At 43.1% G+C, this 16,878-nt stretch overlaps 1 protein-coding gene and 1 non-coding gene across 4 annotated transcripts in view; both read left to right on the top strand.

The window, feature by feature from the left end:
* WDR19 (WD repeat domain 19) overlaps window positions 1-16,878 on the top strand; it is a 96,225-nt gene that overhangs the window by 39,805 nt on the left and 39,542 nt on the right. For all 3 annotated transcript variants that reach the window (XM_089654042.1, XM_089654041.1, XM_089654043.1), the window contains 5 exons: window positions 1,772-1,931; window positions 5,821-5,931; window positions 6,285-6,394; window positions 10,153-10,210; window positions 13,068-13,214. In XM_089654042.1, the coding sequence (XP_089510168.1) occupies window positions 1,772-1,931; window positions 5,821-5,931; window positions 6,285-6,394; window positions 10,153-10,210; window positions 13,068-13,214 (586 nt within the window). The remainder of the gene's footprint in view (window positions 1-1,771; window positions 1,932-5,820; window positions 5,932-6,284; window positions 6,395-10,152; window positions 10,211-13,067; window positions 13,215-16,878) is intronic.
* On the top strand, window positions 10,740-10,939 carry LOC149445266 (U2 spliceosomal RNA). Its single transcript, XR_016306426.1, has one exon. It is a non-coding gene; the product is annotated as a U2 spliceosomal RNA (small nuclear RNA).

Here is a 16,878-nt window from a genome sequence, read left to right as displayed (position 1 = left end):
TTGGTCAGGGGCGGACTGACCATACGGGCATTGCCCGAGGACCGTGAGAGGATCTCTGTCCAGTGACAAGTGTGGGGAGCCGAGGAGGAGGTAGTCTCAGATCCCGACCCAGAAGCAGCTCACCTGTCACTTCACGCGGTGGCAGTGAGTCGGGTGACGGGTCCGGACACTGTGCTGGTGATGGAGCTGGTGGGCAGTGGGAAGGTGAGAGGCATATCATCCATGGGTACGGGGTGTTCACCGCACACACCCTACACCCCCCAACGATGATATGTATCTGGAACAAAGTCAGAGGTGATCGGTGCAGTGGAGGGACAGTGACAGCACCGATCTCCCTGTATGGATTTCAGTGAAGCGGCTGTGGGAGGGAGAGACTTCCAGTTGCCTTGTTGAAATCCATGCAGGGAGATCGTTGCTGTCACTGTCCCTCCACTGCACTGATCATCCCTGACTGTGCATCGGATTTCCCTCCTGGGCTCCCCCCCACATGTCCCTGATGCCTCGTCTTCTCTGGCAGTGTCCAGCTCCTCCCCCCCATCCTCCACAGCAGAGCATAGAAGAGAGAGGATCTGCTCTGCCTTCCCTGTCCAGATCAGCCAGCAGCTCTGTGATGCTTCTGAATGTACTCTCTCTCTCCCCCTTTTTTCTCTCCCTCCCCCTCTCTCTCCCTCTCCCCCCACTTTCTCCCTCCCTCCTCTCTCCCCCCTATCTCTCTCTCTCCCCTCCCTCTCTCCCTCCTCTCTCCCCCCCCACCTCTCTCTCCCTCTCTCTTCCCCCCTCTCTCCCCCTCCCCCCCTTTCCCTCTCTCTCCCCCCCTCTCTCCCTCCTCCCTCCCTCTCCCTCCCTCCCTCTCTCTCTCCCTCCCTCCCTCTCTCTCCCTCCCTCTCTCTCTCTCCCTCCCTCTCTCGTCCTCCCTCCCCCTCTCTCTTTCTCTCCCCCCTCCCCCCCTCTCTCTCTTTCTCTCCGTCCCCTCCCCCTCTCTCCCCCTCCCCCTTCCCCTCTCTCTCTCCCCTCCCCCTTTATCTCTCTCCCCCTCTCCCTTCTCTCTCCCCTCTGCCCTCTCTCTCCCCCCCTCTCTCTCCTCTCCCCTCTCTCTCCCCCCCTCTCTCTCTCTCTCTCCCTCTCCCCTCTCTTCCCCCCCCCTCTCTCTCTCTCTCTCCCTCTCCCTCTCCCCCTCTCCCTCTGATTCTGATGCTCACATGCCCATTGTTGGCAATTTTGGCTGTGCACACTGGTCAGAACAGGCACCAACTGGTCTATGACTACGCAGCCCTATACGCAACAAACTGCAATGCCATGTGTGTTTTGACACCTGTTTATCAGGAATAACGAACACTTTTTCAGCAATTTAAGCTAGTGTTCTTCTATTGGATCAGACTACACAGCCAGCCTTTGCTCCCCATGGGTATCAATAAATCTTGACCATCCATGACTGTTTCGCAGTTCCTCAATTTTCCTTCCTTGGATCTCTTTTGGTAGACCCTGACCACTGCAGACTGGGAACATCCTACAAGAGTTGCAGTTTTGGAGTTCCTCTGACCCAGTAGTCTAGCCATTACAATTTGGCCCTCAAAGTTATTCAAATGCTTATGCTTGCCCATTTTTTTTACTGCTTCAAACACATCAACTCCAGGGACAACATATTCACTTGCTATTTAATATATCCCACCCACGTTCAGTCATAATGTTATGGACGATTGGTGTATATTATTTGTAAATATAATGCATATATTCTCTGTTGTTCTGTTCTTTCTGCCTGCTGCCTGGTTAGGTTTTCAGATTCCTGGGATGTCTGCAGTTCACTGAATGCAGAAGAGAACTGGAATGAGCTTGCCCGGGCCTGTCTGCACCACATGGAGGTGGAATTTGCAATACGTGTATATAGGAAGATTGGAAATGTGGGCATGGTGATGTCACTAGAACAGATAAAGGTATATTATTAAAATGTCACTGCAGTAAAGGAAATTTGTCAGGAGAGAAATACAAAATCTGCCCCTGACGGTTTCTTCTAAAAATTCTACCTGCTTGACTGTCACTTTTACTGTCTTGCTTCACTGCCCATGACAAATGTGCAGGTGAGGATGTCTGATTTTATTTTACATTTTCTGATAACCACGGTCAGTGACAGTGAAAATGTGAAAGGCAGTACGTCATCTAAAAAGCCAGACAACTAGCATTTTTAGAAGGAGAGCTACAATGGAAAGTACCAAATTATTCTTATGACAGGTTTCAATTTCTGAACATCTGCCTAACTAATAAAGCTAATTAAATAATTCAAGTAAGGGTCTGAGAGTGTCTTGCATTAACAAGAATATCTCAATTATTTTTATGTCAGAATATGATATCCTAATAGTGCTTTTGCACACGTTAGGACACTCATCATATGAGAAGTCTCCAACACAGATGAATCCACAGGATTTTCTTAACACGTTATTGACCATGTATGGGACTTTGATATCTGCATGAATATGTCTAAAACCCTGCCATTCTACTATGAAATGCCATAGCCTTTACTGCCCACTAAAATGTTTCCATTGTCTGATTGAGGTATCCTAGCTAGAGGGGAGTGCAGGGCTTGATCTGGACCCAGGGATCAGTTTGAAGACTAACACAGGTATTTGCCAGTACCCCAAAGTGACTGCGCTACAGCACTGTTTCTAGAAGAATTCTTTCTCTTTCAAGGCTGATTTCACAGAGCTCTAACACTCTCCATTTTTTCAGCCATGTGACTAATCTTTAAATTCCATTGGACATTGGACACTTTCTGAAAATAGGTTTCCTCAGGGCATTTTTTCAGTGAGAACCCGACGGAACTGAATATGCAGTTCAGTTTTGGGCACCAATTCACAAAAAGAACATTGGGGAACTTGAGAAAGTACAGCAACCAAACTGATAAGAGGCATGGAGGAGCTCAGCTATGAGGAAAGATTAGAGGAACTGAATTTATTCTCTCTTGAGAAGAGGAGATTAAGGGGGGATATGATGAACATGTATAAATACATCAGTGGTTCATATAGTGAACTCGGTGTAGAGCTATTCACCTTGAGGTCATCACAGAGGACAAGGGGGCACTCTTTACATCTGGAGGAAAAGAAATGTAATCTCCAAACTCAGAAAGGTTTCTTCACAGTGAGAGCTGTGAAAATGTGGAATAGATTCCCTCAAGAGTTGGTTCTGGCCAGTTCAGTGGATTGCTTCAAAAAAGGCCTGGATTGTTTCTTAGATACACAGAATATAACTGGTTATTAACATTTATAGGTAGTTGATCCAGGGAATATCTGATTGCCTCTTGAGGGATCAGGAAGGAATTTTTTTCCCAGCAGGAGCAAATTGGATCATGCTTTACTGGGTTTTTTGCCTTCCTCTGGATCAACTGTGGGTATAGGATTATAATTTTTTTTTTTTTATGGTTGAACTGGATGGACTTTTGTCTTTTTACAGCCAGACTGTGTAACTATGGAACGCAGTTTCGGTACCTCCAGCACTGAATGTATGTAATGGCAAGGGGTGCTGGGGTGTGCTGGAAGCTCTGTTCTGTTGGCTGCTGGGGGATCTATTTTCACTGGAGGGGATCTATTTTTGTGTGGCAGTCTATTGTTGCTGCGGGGGTCAATTGTTCAGGGGTTTAGAAATTAAAAAAAAAAAAAATACTTCTCCAGTGACTAAATCGTGGTCCAAATCTGCTTGTCCCTCATGATATTCTACTTGTCCTGACAAAAATTTTTTTTTTTAACCAAAACCATATTTAAACTCCCAAAACATTATACAGTATATTTTCTGAAAGCAGTGACGTTCGAGAATAACATAGTGGTGGTTCAAATTTATGTCACACGATATTACCACAAAGGTCTAGGAAACACAAAATTTCAATAAAAAATACACGTAATTTTAGGGCACAGAACAGCAATAAATTTTGATGAGGTTGCACTGAGTTTAACAAACGTTAGCACCCTATATTTTCTATAGGTGACACTTTTAAAGCCCCTTATAGGTCACCAGTTTAGTGTTACAGAGGAGGTCTGGTGCTAGAATTATTGCTCTCACTCTGGCGTATGTGTAACATATATGTAACATGAGTTTCGCAATTGATGTTTTCATGCGTAGGTGCTCTGACATGTGCTTTTACATTTATATGTGGGTGGGGGGCCTTCACAATTTTTTTTTTGGGGGGGGGGTATTATGTGCTTGGGTGTAACTTTAATTTTTTACAATTAAAAAAATAAATTTCTTTACTTAACTTTTTTTTATCATATAGAGGGCAAAAAGTCCCCTATGTGATTATTTTTGGTGACAGGTTCTCTTTATTGAGACATGCAGGGTTTGAGAGACCATGCATGCCTCCCCTGTACTCAACTGGATGTAATGGAGTGTACATCACACTACATTACATTCTTTCTCGGCCTCGATGGCTGTGAAATCTGTCAACGGGGGCCCGGAAATGACGTCATAACGTCACTTCCTGGTCAGGAGAAGAAGAGGAGGGGATCGGACGTGTCCACTCTCCTCCATCCCATCTACATACTGGCACCTGCTGAAATGGTCCCGGACCCGCAGATAGGCAAGCAGGGCCCAGGAGACATAGCGGGCAAGCTGGAGGTACGCGGGGTGGAGTCTGGCACTGTGGGCTGTGTGGAAGCAATCGGCAGCAGCGCTGCCGCCCAAATGCTTCCACCTGACAGGTGAGCCCTGCTGCTTGCCCGCAGCAGTGCTAAAGGTTTAAAGAAACTACCTGCCTGGCACCCAGAACTACATGTCCCGGGCATTGGGTGATACAAACTGAACATCCCTGATTGTTGCTTAAAGGGATCTACTGTTGAGGGAGAAGTCTGTTGTTGCTGGCTGCTGGGAGATCTGTTGTTGCTGCTGGGGGTCTATTGTTGCAGGGGCAGTATTTTGTTGTGGGGGTCCATTGTTGCTGAGGGGTTTATTGCTTTTATTGTTATCATTAACATATTTCATACAAGTTGCTTATTGCCACAAAATGATACTTGGCTCTATATTCTCTATAAGGCGTAGTACTGGGAGGTGGGTAAGGGGTGGAACCAAGGAACTATGCTCAAAGGTGGGTAGGGGGCAGAGATAAGAAGTGACTCAGAAGGGAGGAGTTCCGGCGCCTATTCTCTGAGAAAAAAGCCCTGGGTTTCCTTATACTGGTCTGTTATCTTTGTTATCTTTGTGAATTGAGCCTTTTGTGCTCTGTATATTGTAATATTAATACATTGGACATTTCTACGCAGACTTAGGCCTCTTTTACATGGATGGTTAGGTGTATAAAGTAGGTTTCAGCTGCACAATATTAGCAGATTCTTGAGGCTGGGATTACAGGTGTATGTAGACTGCAGCCGCTTAGCCTGTACAAAGCAATGACAGGCTAAAAGGAGCTGTCACTGTTCACATGTATCCACACATTGAGTGGTTGCCTGCAGTTAAGGATGGATGAGCATCCGTCTGCACCCAGGGTGGCTCATCCACCCCTAACCAACTGATTGATGTGCAGATTCTTGCCACTGGAATCCATTTCATGTACTTAATCTGCCTTACTTTGTATCTATGGTGTGGATCCTGCCATAGATGATAAACTCCTGTAGAATATACATTAGTAAAAGTTTTTTGGGCCCAATCAATACATTAATTATTTTTAGAATACTCACCACATGGTACACCATCAGGTCCATGGTTTTCTTTTCTATGTGTATAGGTATAGTATATACAGATTAGTTTATAAGATGAAGAGCCTAATACAAGGTAAAAGTACAGCAGTCATTGAAATGTAAGCAAACTGCATTCTTGTTTTATAAATGTTATGTATTTTTCTTGCAGGGGATAGAGGATCACAATCTCCTGGCTGGTCATCTTGCCATGTTCACCAATGACTTCAACTTAGCACAGGACCTGTACCTAGCTTCTAGCAGTCCTATATGTGCACTTGAAGTAAGTTCAATACTGAATAAGTCTCGAAGGGCCTTTGTCTCTAAAACCAAACCTACCCCAGGTATAAAGTGCTCAAAATGCCTCCAGTCGTGGCTCAATGCCTCAGTGCCATTACCTGGAGTGCCAGGCTGTTCTGACAGGGAAACCTCTGACACTCCAGGTAATGTCAGAACTTGCTGTTAAGTCAAGCCCCCCCCAGATTTCTATTCGTCCATTGCTTTTTGTTTTGTGTTGTGTGGGGCAGGGTCTGGTCCCTCACTCAGATATGTAAAGTTGCCCAGGATTCTGGCAGTGAGGCCTTTCCTGTTTGCATACAAGACTTCATATATAACACTTATGTGTGTTGACTTTAGGTAAGACGAGACTTGCAGCATTGGGATAGTGCCCTACAACTTGCAAAACGCCTGGCTCCCAACCAGATACCATTCATATCAAAGGAATACGCAATACAGCTGGAATTCACGTGAGTCCTCCTCCTGGATTCTTTCATTTTAGCTTTAGTTTGGTGCATGTTAGAGTATTGTGGGCTGATTTGTGTATATAGGCCATCAGAATGGCCTCTGCAGTGGACAGTATACCTATGTAAAGTAAAAATATTGTTACACCAATTTTAAAATTACATTATCTCATGGCACTATGAGAGATCATATAGTGCGCAAAAATGAACTGGACTGAAGAGGCCCTTGTAGTAGTTTATTCTCTTAAAGTATATCTAAACTCACATACAAAACGGAATGTACTGCAGCTTACAAGTCCTTAGATGTGGTTGCTGCATTCATTGTTTTTTTTTTTAAGGATATGTACATTTTCTGAAAGTACAGAAAAATCTTGTTGATCCTGCCAGAAATTTGGTGTAGTAGTAATTTTCTGTGCACTGAACTGAAATCTCAAACAATGTAATCAGCCTTCCCAGCTATCATCTGTGAACTTTAATTTAAATATAAAAATAACATTTATCTACTTTCCACTACACCGAGCCCTTTATTAGCAATCCCAAATGATCCAGATTTTCCACCCAGACTTCGAAACAAGGCTGTTCCCTATGTAGATCAACACATGCCCTTACTTGCCATTCATTGTTTTCATAGGGGTGAATTGAAACATTACAAGCAGAACACAAAGAATCACCTCTTAATTTTTGGTTTTATATCCAACTGCATGATTTTCTGAAAAATAGTAAGCATAAGGATTCATTGTCCAGATCACTTATGAACTTTGAAAATATATGTTTCAAAAGAAAGCCTGTTTATAAAGTCACAACCCTGTTATATGCTTGGCTCTCACATTCAGACAGTGAGACATATGACAAATCCAAACAGACTTGGGAGAAATACTTGCAAATACAAATCTCAGACAACCAATGGCAGCAGAAAGCTTGCGTTTTTACCCATAAATGCTCTCTGAGTACATGAATGCAAGAAATCTCCTTTAAAATTCTCAAACAATGGTATATTACACCGATTAAAGTTAAGAGTTGGTCTACTTTTGCCAATGATCTATGTTGGCGATGCAAATCAGACAAAAGTTCTTTTTTTTTTGTAGTGGTCATGTCCTCCATTTTGGCACCACATTAAAAAATGGATTATACATATCACAAACACTAAATTAGCATTAAATGTAGCTTGTTGCCCACTGCATATACCCGCATACCTCAAAAGATACAAAATTCTCTCACAAGACATCTGTTAAATGCAGCGAAATCACTTATCCCATATCCTTGGAAATGTACTTATGTGCCAGCCATTAAGGAATGGTTAATAACGGTTGATTCCATTTATAACATGGAGGAAACCCTAGCTATGCTGCATCTGTCCCCCGCCGGCACTAAGGGTAAGAACTCGGCAATCACATGACCGCTGATCACTGACTTCTCACAGCCGCTGTGAGCAGAGTGGGATTGTCAGTCACTGCTCTCTGCTCAGCCCCCCTGCACTCACTGAAACGCTGGGCTGTGGACGGGGAAGGAGCGGCTGTTCAGACTCTCAGTGCTTAGCTGAGAGGCTGAGCCAAGTGCTGCTCCAGACTCTGGAGTGGATCCTGACTTTGAAGTTGGTATCTTTCCCCAGCCTGGACCGGCTGAGTGACGTCAGCCGACAGTGGGCGTTAGCCTGCTGTTGGCTGAAAACGGGTCACAGGAGTGCGGAACGAACCTGTGATTGGCTGTATTTCTCCTTTAAATTGCTATCCCATCAATTTCTATAAACACATTAATGGATCCATTTGGCTACATTTGTTGGGCCATTACTCTAACCCACTATTTTCTTCTTTTTTCCTTGGTATGAGTGTTGTTCATTCAATGGGATTGATATACTAAAGGCAAATAGACTGTGCACTTTGCAAAGTGCCAATGCACTCTGCAAGAGGAAGTGTTTCAGTGCTTTGTAAATGAGCAGAAGCTCTGTTGACTTCCATCATCCAATCATGTGCAAGCAAAAATGCTGTTTTTGTTATGTTCCTTGCACCTGATTGGCTATACTTTGCAAAGAGAAACTTTACCTCATTTACTAAGGTTTGGAGCAACTGCACTTAGAGTGTAATTGCATGTTGCAAAGTGTACAGTCTATCTGCCTTTAGTAAATCAACCCCAATAACCCTACATGTGTACAGCAAAGCGACATATACCTTGTTTAGATTGCATATTGCCATTATACATCAAACTTTGCTGTACCAAAGTTACTTTTCTTATTTCTGTATACATTGGTACTAGGTATATTGTAATCTGAAGTATCTGGTTTTCATAATTCAATAAAACTTTGTTGTGAAAAAAAAATAATAGCTAGTAATTCCTTCCTTATGTAATGGTGTTGAAGAATGAGGAGGTGTTTGAAGTCCAAATCAGGAGAGCTGTCACAGGAGACAACACATAGATATACTATGAGTGAGCATTCTCTCCTTAGGACAAGAACTGGTATTGGCAGAATCAACAAGTGAAAATAAAAGGAAAAAATTCTGAAAAAGACTAATGCAGCCACCACCTTTAAGGACTAATAGACTGCAACAATTTTGTGTGTGTGATTGTTAATTCACTTTTTTGAGTAAGTATCTGTATAGAAGCATGCTCTCTACTTTCATGTTTAGTTCACTTACGACTCACTGCCTTCCTCACCTTACTATTGTTTGAGGAAGCTTTTCACAAGTTATGTTTTAAATGTACAGAGAATGTTCACTTACAGTGCATCTATAGCCAGAAGCTGAGGTATTACAATTCCTGTCAGGTTTAACTGCTGTCAGAGGCTCCGTTGGAGAGGTTTCTTCACTTCTTGTCTAGTAAAGTTAAAGCAGAGCTCCACCCAAAAGGGGAAGTTTTGCTTTAAGGCTTTGTCCCCTGCTCCCCATTAAGGATTGGCACCTTTGGGGAGTGGTAGGGAGGGAGCGGGTAACCAAATTTGACAGGTACCCGCTCCCACTTCCGCTGCAATCGCCTAGGCGATTGGAAGTGGAAGTTGTCCTCCCCCCTCCCTCCCTGTACTCTTCAGGGACACGTGACAGGTCCCAGAAGACTACGGGACCATTCACAAAGCGCAACGCTTCTCACGCATGTGCAGTGGGCACCCAGCTGTGAAGCCGCAAGCTGTCACAGTCGGCTGCCCACACAGAAGATGCCAGTGCCAGGGAGAGAAGATGGCCGATTAAACCAGTGGTGGTGAAGCCATCGCTGGACCGAGAGACAGGTAAGTGGCTGTATTCTAAAAGTCAGCAGCTACCGTTTTTGTAGCTGCTGACTTTTTTTTTTGTCTTTTGTGTCAGTTTTGTCTTTTTGTTGTTGTCCTTATCCCTGTTGCATATTTACCATTGTCTGCTAAAACGTCCCCAAAGGCTCTCTAACAGAGTTCAAGGCAGCAGTAAACCCTAACAGGGGTTCTAACCCTTCCCCATTCTAGACAAAACACAAAAAAGATTTGGGTATAGATACACTTTAAAATATGGTAGGTTCTTAACAGTGGCAGTTATTCTGTAATCAGAGACTGCATGCTCTGTTTCTTCCACAAATTGCGTAATCAGTCATAATTCCTGTCTACTATAAAGTGTAATTAATCAGTAGTCTTCAGTTATATTTACTGTGCTGACTAGCATAATAGACATCCATATAAAATAAATATTTAATTCTATATATTTAACTTTTCTATGTCCCTTTCCTGTTATAATTATTGCAGATAATTGTGCAAAATGTCTGGTTATTTCTGTATTTTCTTGTGCGATAATTAAATATTTATGTTGCAGAGGTGACTATGTCAATGCACTTGCACATTATGAGAAAGGAATGACTGGAGACAGTAAGGTATGTTTTTCAGGATGAATAATTAGGTATTAAGAGCCCTATCTGAAAGACAGATAAGATGGAGATAAAAGACAAGCCTCAAGCTACATTCACACGAATGATGGCATGTGGATAGTTTGCTACGTTGAGAGGTGGTTGAATGTACCCTAAGTTTTCCTAGAAAATCAAGGGTAGTTTTAAAGCAAGGACTATGCAAAGAAATGTATATTTTTGAATGTTGTTTCCAAACCGTGCAAAATCCCAACAATTCAGCTATGTATTTTTATTAAGCAAATGGAATTGGATGTTCAATCTCTCCTCTGTTGTCAGTCAGTAGAAACTGTTCTAAAGATATAGAAGGGATTTTGTGCAATTCTGGTTTAGAGCTACTCTGTGACAGATAACATGAGGATCAGTGAACAGGTTCTGTTGTTAAACCATCTAATAGAAAGCATTGGGGATGGTGTTGTACTTGGTCTGCTTGACCACCAATATGCAGAAGAAAATAGACGCTTGGGAGGGAGACTTGGCAATAGAGTAGCTAAAAAAAATATTGTTCTCGACCTTTTGGCTAAGATCAAGTTTAGTATCTGTTCTTATCAGTTTAATATCTGATATGTCCCCTATCTAGGGACCATATATTAAATGGATTTTTAGAGCAGGGAGATGGAAGAAGAGCTTGCTCTGTCCACTCCACCTATCAACTGGGTATTGCAGTACTTCAGTACTATCAGGAATGGTGCAAAAAAAAAAAAATCACTAAAAGAAGAGTGTCCATGCCAAGGTTTAGGTCTGGTATATTTATAATGGAACTTAGAATTGGGCTGGTAAATCAAGCAATCAATATAAAAGTTACCTTCAAGAGACTCTGTATTGATTTATAAGCAGCGGCAGGCATGTTTCCTAGGGTATGTCCAAAAGTGACTTTTAAGCCTGTAAACTTGCAGTACTTTATCAGATAAACAATGACTTACATTTGGAAATGATCAATTGGCCCCATCTTCTCTCTACTCCCATGCCTTGCCATTGGCCCATCACAGTCATTAGCATCGTCTTTGACCTATCACAAGGCTATAGAAGTGGCTGGTTCAAATGCTGAAAGTAAAAGAAATAAAGAAAAAAAAAGGAAGGCAGACTTCTAGAAAATGGATGCTGCTTTGGAAGGGTTCTGTAGTAATAGAAGTGATGGGTGTCTCTCTGTTTGGCGTCCTTCTTCTTTCTCTCACCAGAAATGTGCTCCATCTCCCCCTCCCCCAAGGAGCACACACAGAGCCACCAGGGTCGGAAGTCTGACTTGACTTACAGAGGCTGCACTGGGAGAAGATGATGCCACCACAGGGAGGAGAAAAATGTGGCCAGAGAACCTAAAAACTCCAGGCTCAGCCTCTCCTTCTCTTTGCATGTCAGTGCAAAGGTGACAAGAGAGAGCAGGGACTGGAAGACTGTGGTGGGAGGCAGGTTGGATCAGAGCAGGGAGGTTCAGAGTCTGGGGTGCAGGGAGTTTCAGTGGTAGGGGTGCTGGGTGATAGGGAGATGTCAGTGTGTAGAGAGCCAGGGGTACTGGGTTCTTCATAGGCCTTAATTCAAAAGTGCCACCAGATATGATGCAGGCTTCTAGACCTCATTTCCTACTTATCTAAGGTGAATGCATGGGGAGTGGGAAGTGAATAGTTAGCCTTTGGGCCTCCTTCAAACCAGTGATTAGCGGTTCATTTAGAATGCACCCCTATGCCCAAGTAGAACTATGTTGCCTTGTATTGGCAGCCCATATTTAATTACAACACACATTAATGCAACACACATTAACTTGCACAGCAATGGAACAGGATAATGTGAAAGGGCCCTAAATAATTCGATCTGCACTGCTGGCTGTGTGATGTGTGGACTATGGGGACTTGGGAGAGGGTGTCCCAAAATGGCAGGTAGTATGTGCTTTCCATGTGTTATGCTATAACTCTTCCAGCTTAGTAAATTTCACTTTCTGTATTATATGTTTTAGATCCTAATAAGTAAGTTTGAAAGTGGTTCGGAGTTAGACACTTCTGTTGGTAAAAGAATCAACATGCAGTATTTTACAAAACACATAAAATTGTCTTATGATTGATTCTAACTTGAAAGAAAAAGGACGGACATTGCATCAACCTCTCCAGTAAGGATAGTGGTGTTCAGGCTTCGTGGCTCCAGTTACGCAATGACATGTTTCACCCCGCCCACCGGGGCTTGGTCTCAGAGGCGGGAGGACAAACAGAGCTGCTGGTTAGGTCCGCATCACCGGCCATGATCTGTGATTGCAATCAGGTGTGTGTATGGGGTATCACCGATCACGGCCAATGATGCAGACTTAACCAGCAGCTCTGTCAGTCCTCCCCACCTCTGTGACCAAGCCCTAGTAGGTGAGGCAAAATGTGTCAGTGGGTGTGGCTGGAGCGGCGGCTGAGGCCAACACCGCTGTCCTTACTTGGGAGGTTGATGCAGTGTCCATCCTTTTTCTTTAAGCATTTCCTTCACATACAAGCAATCAGCTCCTGGTACAGGAGGTCTCCTTTTGCTAATAACTTAGAACATGACATTCTAATTTCGGGCCCTGTCCGTTCACATCACCTCCGTACTGTAGCCCAGCTTTTGCTAGGGCTTGCACAGGCACTGTAATCCCTGGCCTTGCAACTCACACCACTAATTACCACCCAACACCCAACCTCTGCTGCTAGCCGGGAGAACTCATCTGGAGTAATAGCTGACAGTTACTTGTGGAGGAGCCTCCAACCACCCAGGCCCCACTTCACCACCACTGTGCCAAAAATACTTGACTCTGTCTCTTTAAGAAACGTGTTTTAACTAGCTAAAAGTGATCACAAAGTAATATAAATACACTTTTTAGTTTCAAGAACATGATGAAACGTGCCTTGCTGGAGTAGCTCGTATGTCAATCCGAATGGGAGACATCCGACGTGGAGTTAACCAGGCTCTCAAACACCCCAGCAGGTTGCTGAAGAAAGATTGTGGAGCCATTCTTGAAAGTATGAAGGTATGTTATCTGTTTGACTGCTATATGGTCAGGCCACACAAAAGTAGTACTTCCTTTATAAATGAAGTCTAGTGGGTTGAATAAGCCACTGGCTTTTTTTTTTTTTGATTACTCAAAAGGTAGGAACACCTCACCATAGTTCCCGGTTCTGTTCCCACCCAGTCTACAGTCAATCTCACTCTGATAAAGCAGGGTTGATCCTAAATCTGGCCATACGTAGTAAGATTTCTCTTGCTCAACCCTACAGGCTTAACTCGAGAAAGCGATCGATTTCCCCATCCATGCTAAACAGCATTTGTGAAGGGAGTACCCAAACATTGCGGCACCTGACTGGATGCATTCGCTGTTCGACCAACAATGTTCTGCCCAGCTCCTTCAATTTTCAGGATGTTGGACAGGCGGGTGCCAACATGGTTCTTCGTGGAGCAAATTTCGGCCAGTTTATCAAGAATAAAAGGAGTAAGAACTCTTAAACTGGCTGTACGCAGAACAAATAGTTAGCATATGGCTAGCTTAAGAATTCTTACTAATCAAAAAAGAATAAATACGAGCGCATCTATATAGCAGCTGAACATAAGGTACCAAACACCCTCAAAACAATATATATCACAAGATGCAGCGCTAATGACTATAACATGTATGCATAAATCAAGAAATCTGTCATAAATGACTAAACAGTAGAAAGTTCATAAAATGGGTGACTTTAGTGCTCTCTTCTCCTATATATCCTCCTGATGGTCAGGCGTTTGTGCAGAATAGTGCTGAAGGGGTGCACACTCACCAGAACGCACAGATAAATGAGCGTTTATTATAGATTCCCCTTTAGGATCATCAACTGGACATGCTGTGGTATTACGACAAAACACCTTCCAGACCTCCTAGATGTTCCTGTATATTCCCTGGTTTAGATGACCTGCGTACTTCTCCTTAGGATCAGCATACGATTCGTACCCCACAGAGAGATGAGTGGCTAGAATGGGTACTCCCCAAGGGAGTCAGAACAAAACGCATCCATAGTGTAGTAGGTCATATGAAGATTTATTTAAAATTCAGCAACCCGTGTACACGGTATAAGGTAAACAAAATGGACTAACCGTCCAGTATTAAAAATGACCGCCGGAGCGCCACGATGCTCCGGCGGTATGACGTCACGGCGTTCTTGGCTCCTCCTACGCGTTTCGTGCACACGCACGTCGTCTGGGGGGATGTGCCACTGAACGCCGGGCCGTGCGACGTTCATTTATATGCTAGGCGCATGCGCTTTGGAAAGGCGCCATCATCCTGAAGTCTGACCACGAACGATCGGATCTTCATACCTGCGCCATTTTTCATTAGTTTTGCATACTAATAAGTGTACTCGGCTGGTTATCATTTTCAAGCATTATGCTTTTATCCTTCAAAACCTTCCAATCAATATTACTGACCACCAAGCCGATTAGTACACATTTTACTTTATATGGTGATAGGATAATTATATTTCCAATTAGCCAGAGATAGATTCCGAATCAAAAATGGTCTATTGTGTGTGGCACTAGCATATAAACTATATGCCAAAATATATTATACATTAAAATACAATTTTAATATGAGTCAAACATACCCAATGTAGTGCAATTAAAATAAAGGACTACCATAAGTCCTTACTAAAATATAGATTATAAATTATAAAATAGTATATAAAATACAGTATCTATCAATCAATACAAATGGATTTAAATAGATGGTCCAAAGGTTTACTAAAAGGGGACATACAGTCATGGCCGAAATTGTTGGCACCCTTGATATTTTTCCTGAAAATCAAGTATTTCACACAAAAAAGGTATTGCATTAACACATGTTTTGCTATACACATGTTTATTCCCTTTGTATGTATTGGAACAAATATAAAACAGAGGCAGAAAAGCAAATATGACATAATGTCACACAAAACCCCAAAAATGGGCTGGACAAAAGTATTGGCACCCTTAACTTAATATTTGGTTGCACACCCTTTGGAAAACATAACTGAAATCAGTCGCTTCCTATAACCATCAATAAGCTTCTGACACCTCTCACCCGGAATTTTGGACCACTCTTCCTTTGCAAACAGCTCCAGGTCTCTCTTATTGGAAGGACACCTTTTCCCAACAGCAATTTTAAGATCTCTCCACAGGTGTTCAATGGGATTTAGATCTGGGCTCATTGCTGGCCACTTCAGAACTCTCCAGCGCTTCTTTGCCATCCATTTCTGAGTGCTTTTTGACGTATGTTTGGGGTCATTGTCCCTGCTGGAAGACCCAGGATCTTGGACGCAAACCCAGCTTTCTGACACTGGGCCCTACAGTGCGACCCAAAATCCTTTGGTAATCCTCAGATTTCATGATGCCTTGCACACAGTCAAGGCACCCAGTGCCAGAGGCAGCAAAACAACCCCAAAACATCATTGAACCTCCACCATATTTTACCGTAGGTACTGTGTTTTGTTCTTTGTAGGCCTCATTCCGTTTTCGGTAAACAGTAGAATGATGTGCTTTACCGAAAAGCTCTATCTTGGTCTCATCTGTCCACAAGACGTTTTCCCAGAAGGCTTTTGGCTTACTCAAGTACATTTTGGCAAACTGTAGTCTTGCTTTTTATGTCTCTGTGTCAGCAGTGGGGTCCTCCTGGGTCTCCTGCCATAGCGTTTCATTTCATTTAAATGTCGACGGATAGTTCGCGCTGACACTGATGCTCCCTGAGCCTGCAGGACAGCTTGAATGTCTTTGGAACATGTTTGGGGCTGCTTATCCACCATCCGGACTATTCTGCGTTGCAATCTTTCATCAATTTTCCTCATCCGTCCACGACCAGGGAGATTAGCTACAGTGCCATGGGTTGCAAACTTCTTGATAATGTTGCGCACTGTGGACAAAGGCAAATCTAGTTCTCTGGAGATGGACTTGTAACCTTGAGATTGTTGATATTTTGCCACAATTTTGGTTCTCAGGTCCTCAGACAGTTCTCGTCTCCTCTTTCTGTTGTCCATGCTTAGTGTGGCACAGACAGACACACAATGCAAAGGTTAAGTGAACGTCTCTCCTTTTTATCTGCTTTCAGGTGTGATTTCTATATTGCCCACACCTGTTACTTGCCCCAGGTGAGTTTACAGGAGCATCACATGCTTGTAACATTCTTATTTATCCGCAGTTGTGAAAGGGTGCCAATACTTTTGTCCAGCCCATTTTTGGAGGTTTGTGTGACATTATGTCGAATTTGCTTTCTTTCCTCCCTTTTTTTGTTTTGTCCCAATACACACAAAGGGAATAAACATGTGTATAGCAAAACATGTGTTAATGCAATACGTTTCGTGAGAAATACATGATTTCCTGGAGAAATATCAAGGGTGCCAACAATTTCGGCCATGACTGTAGATGTATTGAGCCAACAGCATCTTATCCTATTTTCTGAATATATAGTTTTAACTGTTATTGATGAAACAGTTAAGATCTATATCTATATTGTGACCTTTGGGCTGCAGCGTTTGGAGTTCATATATCCAGCGCGTTTCGAGCTGAGAGACTTTCCGTATTTTGTTTATCCCCCTCCAATGGGGTTGTACAGTATCTATCCCAACAAATTTCAGGGTTGATGGATCATTATTATGTTTACATTTGAAGTGATAAGACAATGAATGATCTTTATATCC

This window comes from Staurois parvus, unplaced genomic scaffold (genome assembly GCF_062004578.1).
Source record: "Staurois parvus isolate SC_StPar_1 unplaced genomic scaffold, SC_StPar_1.0 ptg000734l, whole genome shotgun sequence".
In the NCBI taxonomy this organism is placed as follows: domain Eukaryota; kingdom Metazoa; phylum Chordata; class Amphibia; order Anura; family Ranidae; genus Staurois; species Staurois parvus.
The sequence above is the reverse complement of the archived record's forward strand: the minus strand, read 5'-3'. Positions and strand labels throughout refer to the sequence as shown.